Source organism: Choristoneura fumiferana, chromosome 30 (genome assembly GCF_025370935.1).
Source record: "Choristoneura fumiferana chromosome 30, NRCan_CFum_1, whole genome shotgun sequence".
In the NCBI taxonomy this organism is placed as follows: domain Eukaryota; kingdom Metazoa; phylum Arthropoda; class Insecta; order Lepidoptera; family Tortricidae; genus Choristoneura; species Choristoneura fumiferana.
In genome coordinates this window covers 8796358-8803983 of record NC_133501.1, presented here as the reverse complement: position 1 = coordinate 8803983, position 7626 = coordinate 8796358, and the positions used below count along the sequence as shown (strand labels likewise).

Below are 7626 nucleotides of genomic sequence, written 5' to 3'. Positions count from 1 at the left end.
TCTCAAGTAAAAAAATTGAACTGTCAATGTCAGCTTCAGCTGTTAAAAAAAACACGGACGGAGGACGGAACGGAAGCGGATGGCCTTGGAATTGGAATGCCCGACTAACTAAATATTTACTTGATGAAGTCTAATTTAATTAATTAAAACGAAAATGTCTGCACCGTACGTAGAATTGAAAAAGCCACTGAGCGAGTATGCGTTGCTCTGCCGCGGCTGCTTGGCGGAGTCGGGGGAAATGAAGAATATGCAAGAATGGGGCCTTGCTGATGACTTCTACCTCATAGCTGAGGTTTATATATTTTATTTATTAAATAAGGCGTTGTCTACGGAGGCTTTAAATACTTACAACTTACTTATACTTTAATAATAGTCAAGTGAATTGTAATACATAAGTACTTATGTATAATTTTTACCATGTTCTTGCGGTACATTTTCTTGGCAAATGATGGCCTTTATGAGCGAAAGCACTGGTAGTTGGTAGTATAAAAAACCTTTTTGATTGGCATTTTTTTTTAAGTAATTGAAACACAACCGTACAGCCATATTCAGGTGAAGAATTAGCTCATGCAATATGCTTGCTTAAGGCTGTTTAGCCTTCTTTTCACACTTCTACAACATTGTAGTAATAATAAGCTTAATTGACTACCTAATTACTTCCTTTTTCTGTCACTATAGGTGGCCAATAGTTTTTCTAGAGACAATTTTATTTAAGTGTGAGATGGCACTGGGTGTCTACTTTTAGAGCTACCTTACCTAATACTAAAATTAGTCGCGCTATTGGTCAGCTGGCGGATTAACGCGTTGATGGGCAAATTCAAATTCCTTGGTGGGCCATCGGACCTGCAGAGCTACTACGAAATTCGAAAATCAAAGTTTGTGTTGTTCGGTCCCTTTGTCGCTTATACTATTTTAATACAAGAGTGAGAGAAACGGTACAATACGAACTTAGATTTTCGAATTTCGGAGTAGACCCTCTGAGATTGAACAGCCTTGGTCTGGTCTACACTGGTCATAATCAAAATATTTTTTTCTAGGTACCAAAGAGAGATGATGTAACAGAGCTGCTGTGTACGGCGTGCGAGGAGAGCCTGGCTCAGTGCCGGGGCTTCAGGAGGCGCTGCCAGGAAGCTGACGCGTTCTTGAAGGATACTGCCAAGGTGGTTATCTTTTATTACTATCCAATAAGTACTTTCAAGATAATTACACAAGTGAACAATGATATGCACGCATCAGCTATAAGCTGCCTGTGCATTATAAATAATAATAATAATAACACAAGAGGGCTTTATCTATGGTGCAGGGTGTGCGTTGCACACGGGCACGGCGGTGTTAGGGACGCCGGCTGCAGCACTTTCATAGAACAGTTTTTTAACCGCACGCTTACTCTAGTAATACATTACGTACGCTTATGTAATGATTGCACACAGGCGCTACATGGGCTCGACAATAACCGAGAGACAACTACACTAGTTGCACTACACTAACGGGGAGACACCTCTACAATAACCGACAGACGACTCTACACTAACCGAGAGACCCTTTACAATAACCTAACCAACTTAGATAAGTTAGAAAACCTTTGACATTGACATTTTAAAGTTTAATATCTTAAAAATTGGTCAAACGATTTCAGTGAAACATAACTAATAACCACAAGCAAACTCGCTTTCACATAAAAAACTGTATTGAAATTGGACCATCTGTTACAGTTTTTTATTGCATATTATACACCGTGTTTTTTTATATTCGTTAACTTCGGCAGACAACTCAGTTCATTGATATGAATTACCTGATAATTAACTTTTTCGCGAAATTGACAAAAAAAAATTTTTTTTTCGATATGGTTTCACGGGATACCCGTAAATGTAACAAATTTGGAGTTGAAATAAAAAATACAAAAAGACTTAAAAACCAATCATAATTTGATTGCTTAGTAGCGACATCTCTTGTCTGGGTGAGCGGTTGGTTCCGAAAGAGTGTGACGTCTGTCGACGCCACATATATGTCGCTAGTGCTGCTGCTTAAGTAGCAAAGTAGAAATAAGCAACCTGAGATATGTATGCATAGGAAAAATTCGTGTCTAGATTCCTGTCCGGCAGTGGTGTAGGGGTTATAGCACGCAACACTGAATGCTGAGGACCTGGGTTCGATTCCCAGTGCTGGTCTCTTTTTCTGGTTTTTCTGTGCATCCATGTCTCAGATTGTATTTTCGATATTTTTTTCTTAATATGTGAATAAAACACGAATTACTCGAATTAGTTATGGACTTCGAAAAAAATTAATAAATTAAGGGTCTTTACACTGTTTTACTTGTTATCTGAAATATCTGTTAATGGATATCAAAAATTATGGTGTATTAACAAATAATTATCGGAAATAAATGTTTTTTTTTTTATTAAATAAATCTGTTTGAGAGCTATGATGCCACAGACAGACAGACAGATAGACAGATTTTGGGGTTGAACTTATGATTATGACACCCCTCTTATTGTGTCCAGGGTTAAAAAAAAGAGTGAAATTGTGTGAAAAGGGTGAAAGAGTGAATTTTTTTGTTGGGCTTTGGGATATTCTGCGCATCACGTTTTTATTTAAAAAAAGTTAAAAGTTCCGGAATCTGTAGATAGTCTTATGTTGTATCATAATATTCATAATTACTATTTTTTAGTTTTTCTACACTAGTTTTTTTTCCCACTTAATTAGCCTTTTAACCCCCGACGCAAAAAGAGGGGTGTTCTAAGTTTGACCACTATGTGTGTCTGTGCGTCTGTCTGTGGCACCGTAGCTCTTAAACGGGTGAACCGATTTGAATCCGTTTTTTTCATTTGAAATCAGGTTTTCTAGCGATGGTTCTTAGACATGATTTATCAAAATCGGTTAAGCCGTTTTTGAGATATTGAACTTTGAAGTGACAAAGTTGTGGGTTGTCAACATTTTTTGTTGGTTAGGTTATTAACTACAATACGAAAATTAAATTACACTGCCTGTTAACTCTCCACACGCATAAACCGCTGAACTGACTTAAATGAAAATTGATATGGACATAGTTTAAGTCCCTGGGAAAGACAGAATAGTATTTTTCCCAAAAAAGTACCCAAAAAATTGTAATGAGGGCTATCGCGTGTGAATTCCCCGCTAGAGGCGCTAGTGTAGCGAGAGGTCTCCGAAATATCAAATGCCACTGTTTTTGGGTGAACTACGCGGATTTATTAAAAAATTTAATAATTTTTTGAATATTTTGCAATACCTGAACTGAAATTGATTATGGCAAATATTCGTTATGGGGCAATGAATATCTGTGTTTTGTTGACAGTTTTGTCTTTCGGGAACCTTTGTCCTCCCTTTTTTCGAACAAAACGGAACTACGCAACACTGTGTCATGCTCGATATTATTATGGTACGTTTTAAGGTATTAAATATGATTTAAATGTAATTTTTTTTTTACGCCCGCAATAACGAAGTACTACTATACTTCAGGCAGGACCTTAATCTACAGTGGCGCCAACTGGTGAGCGTGAAAACGTTAGCCCTACTTTCGTTCACATTTTAAATTCAGTTAATGTTTCTATTTTAAGAATAAAAGTTATTACATTTTATTAATGATGAATTTATCGATTTACAGAAAAAAACAACGAAATCTTTGAAGCAAGAAACCTCAATATCGTGCATACTCCGTGAAGATAAACTAATCCTTGCCATATCAGCCAACAACACTGATTCAAAAATACTCCTTCCATGCCCATATGCAACAAAAAACCAATGCAGAGAGAAATACTTAAAGAGATACTTACATAACCACCTCGTCAAACACCATGGTTTCACAGAAAAATCAACCATAGACTGCCAGTATTATTGTTTGTATGATGACTGCTCATACAACTACAATTCGGACAAAAGCAAATATTTCTCCGAACGTAAATACCTAAATCAACATTACAATAAAGTCCACAGTACCAAAATACTCTGTGAGAGATGTAACCTCAGCCTTTGTCAGAGGGAATTTGAAAGGCATTTGAAAACTTGTAACGTTGCATTTTTGTGTGATGTTTGCTATATACCATATAAAAGTCATGAGCGTCTGTTAGTGCATATGATGAGAAGACACCCTGAAATGCATGAGCAGTATAAGAAAGAAAAGAAAGCTAAGAAACGGCTAGCGGAAACTGTAACGGAGAGTAAGAAAGTGAAAGTCGATGATAAAGTGGACTACATGTATGATAGTCCAAAACGGTCTCTGGCTACTCAAACAAAACCTGAAGATAACATAAGAAACGACGTAGCTCTGCCTTCATGGAAGTTGGACAATGAAGCAAAGACCGATGAAATATCAACACAGACAGTTTTTGAAGATTTACTTTCGCTCAAATCACAAACTAGTGAAGACGATATTTTTTTTTCGGAAACTGTATCGCTATCTGATATACAAACTCAAACATTCCCAGTTGAATTTGGTTTAAGCAAATCTCATAAAGAGACTATAACATCTGAGACACAATCACCAGATTTAAGTATAAAAGAGACGCAAACTTGTGGGTGTTTATGTGATACACCTAAGTTGAATTTAAAGCTTTTTGACAGTGTGTCATCTAGTCCTTTAAGTATAAGTTTAGCTTCAGCGGAAACACAGACGGGAGAGTTCAAATTTGATGTGAAATCTGATGATTTGCTTAGTTTCCATTCAACTGAAACTCAGACCTGTTTCGATGTGGAATTGAGTAAAGAAAGCTTGTGACAGTGGCCGTATTTACAAGAGTTTTAAGTAAAGCTAGATTTGCCGGTTTTCTTCAAGGCGTTAAACTGAATACTTAATGAATACTTAGAACAAGGTGAGCGTCGAGCGGTTGCTTTAGACCCAGACATGGGCGATTTTCCTGTGTCCAGTGAAAAATAAAATTTTAATGCCACCTTTTGAGAGGCGCGGAAGCGGTGTAGACTATCTCGCTCTACCTTGGCTAAAAACCGGCTGTTTTTATTTATTTAAAATTAGTTTTATGCTACCCCGTATTTGTCGACATGTTTTTTTTTAACACTATTGCACGATCCGAAAATTGAAATCCTTATGGCAATTACATGAGTTTTATGTAGAATAAAGAGTTATGCAATCTTGGTAGGACACTAAATAAGCGTATGTTGTATTTCTAACATTCGGATTCAATGAGGGCTATCGCGTATGAATTCGCCACTAGAGGCGCTAGTGTAGCGTGAGGTCTCCGAAATGTCAAATTTCATAGTTTTTGGGTGAGCTACGCGGGTTTATTTATAATTAGAATAATTTTGTGAATATTTTGCAATATCTGAAATTAATTATGGCAAATATGCGTTCCGGGGCAATGAATGTCTGTGTTTTGAGACAGTTTTGTATTTCGGAAACCTTTGTCCTCCCTTTTTTCCGAACAAAACGGGGACTATGCAACACTGTGGCATGCTCGATATTTTTATGGTACGGTTTTAAGGTGTATTAAATATGATTTTAATCTAAACTTTGTTTTCACGCCCGTAATAACAGACTTTGAAAGCCATACTTAAAAACCTCACGCAACAGTGCGCCATCTAGTGACTAGTGACAAAAAACGATAGCCCTCATTATTTTTAGAAACATTTGTTTGTAGTGATATTTAAATGCCCAAATGGGTATAACTTTAGTCATGTAATACTTATATTCAAATGTAGAAAATAGTAAATAAGTGTCACAACGTAACGTAGAGGTAGGGACTTCATAAGTATTTAAAATAAAAACAATAAATCGATTTTTTTTTCAGTGTTTCTTTTACCAAATGAAATTATTTGATAAAAAACCGCCAAGTGCGAGTCGGACTCCCGCACTGAATGTTCGTATATCTCTAAATATATAGCTGACTATAGGTGTCTGTGCAAGTTCATAAAATGCAACGGCTAACGAGACGAATTACAAAGTTCAATTTTTTCCCTAAGACCGACACAAGCGTTTTCATTTTCAAAATGCAGACTAACTTAAACGGTACCTCCTTTTTTTGAAGTTGATTACAAATCGTAACTGCTTTTATCCTCCTAAGCGCCAACACAACACAAGCAAATGACAACTTTTATTAATTGACATTAAGTTTCAAATTCTTTTCATCGAAATTTGACGTGGGCCTCAGGAGGTTATAAAAGCTCGTAGCTCAAAATCAATCATTATCTTAAAAGAACAATATACTCATTATTTCAAAAGTCAATTTTGTTAGCAAAAGATATAGATACGAGATTTTTAAAGCAGTGACAAAAAATACGGCTCTAGGAATGAAAAGGAAGTAAGTAATTTCTCATACATTACGAATGTGGGTTATAAAAACCTACACACTGATGACAAATTTGTAGATTTAAAAAAAATGACATTTCCTGAAACTATGACGTCCTTCCATTTAGAACAGCAAACTTATTTTTGCTAGCGAGCGCGTCGCTAGCTTCTAAGGGTAAAAAAAACGGCCAAGAAGAAGACGCGCTAAATTTAGTTACAGATTCGTCCACCCGCATTTATAAGTTTGTAATCATATCGATTTTGAGTGGTGCGCGCGCATTTTCCGAGTTTTGCTCATTACTAGTTCTCTTGTCGTGGTGGCCAGTCGCTTTTGCGTAAACAGTGCCAAAAAACGGGAATCGCATAAAAAATTGCATCGAGCAATACTGGGCCATCGGTTGGGCCCAGTGAGAAATTTAAAAAGTAAAAAAAGATGACAGTGTCCCCGTAATACACAATTTGAGCGTTTTATCGGTGACGTTTCGAGAAAAAAAGTTGGAACGGTTGATTTTTTAAGGAAAAGGTTTCGATTAAATTGTAACAACGGCTACCTTAAAGGTTTTCTGTCATCTAATGTATCCAGCGTTAGCCTTTAAGGCAAGGAAACTCGGTTCGACGGAGTCGGAGGACCATTTTAAGTGTGATATACCTATTTCGTTACCCGCACCTCCGGACATCAGTAGCTGTAAGGACTCGAAGCCATGTCTCTGCCAAGAGAATTTATTTTTAATCAGGTAAGATACAGTTTCATTGTAATGCGGCTTAAGTTCTTAATTAAGTTATAATGAGAATATAATTCCACGCCAATTATAGCTCGTTACATGTTTACGTTTAAAAAAATAAAAAGTGAAACTTAATAGCCGTCAAATTCCTACTTACTCAAATGCTTCGAGTTGTCGAGTAAGCTGTCCTATTAATTTATTTTTTCTCTATTATAATTCATGACATTAATGACATGAATATGTCCACAGACGTTGTTATCTATACGTATAGCCGTGGAGTAAAGTATTTTGTTGGTTCTATTTGATTGCATGTGTTTGTGGACGGAATGCTGTTGAGTTTAAAAAGTACAAATATATTATTTATATAATGAATCGTTTGCTTACTACGTATTGGCGCCCAACGTGGGGCTACGATGTATAAAATCGGAACTGGTGGAATTTATCCATGTCTGTATTATCTTATGATACACACTCTAATCAGATTAATTAATAAAGTTTTAATGGCTTAGAAATATTTAACATTAGAACAAAAGCTTTTATTCAACTTGCCATCTTGCGAGCTCATTTTGACCCAGTTCCAGTGGTCCCATTGGCTTCATGTTAAGTAAGTTGTAAGTTTAATGACAATGCAAGTAAAGTTAACAAAAA

At 36.4% G+C, this 7626-nt stretch overlaps 3 protein-coding genes across 7 annotated transcripts in view; 2 read left to right on the top strand and 1 right to left on the bottom strand.

Moving 5' to 3' along the window:
* LOC141444833 (uncharacterized) overlaps positions 1-7626 on the bottom strand; it is a 337995-nt gene that overhangs the window by 233957 nt on the left and 96412 nt on the right. The gene's annotated exons all lie outside the window — the stretch shown is intronic.
* On the top strand, positions 62-5752 carry LOC141444594 (uncharacterized). The gene is made up of 3 exons (XM_074110161.1): positions 62-292; positions 1038-1160; positions 3623-5752. The coding sequence occupies exons 1-3, from the start codon at positions 155-157 to the stop codon at positions 4730-4732; spliced, it is 1371 nt and encodes a 456-aa protein (XP_073966262.1). The 5' UTR covers positions 62-154; the 3' UTR covers positions 4733-5752.
* The window catches only part of Sln (monocarboxylic acid transporter silnoon), a 36989-nt gene continuing 35936 nt past the window's right edge, over positions 6574-7626 (top strand). For all 4 annotated transcript variants that reach the window (XR_012453219.1, XR_012453218.1, XM_074110554.1 and 1 more), the window contains exon 1: positions 6574-6990. Coding sequence is in view for 2 of the 4 variants with exons in the window: in XM_074110554.1 (XP_073966655.1) it covers positions 6958-6990 (33 nt within the window). In the remaining 2 variants the exon portion in view is untranslated. The remainder of the gene's footprint in view (positions 6991-7626) is intronic.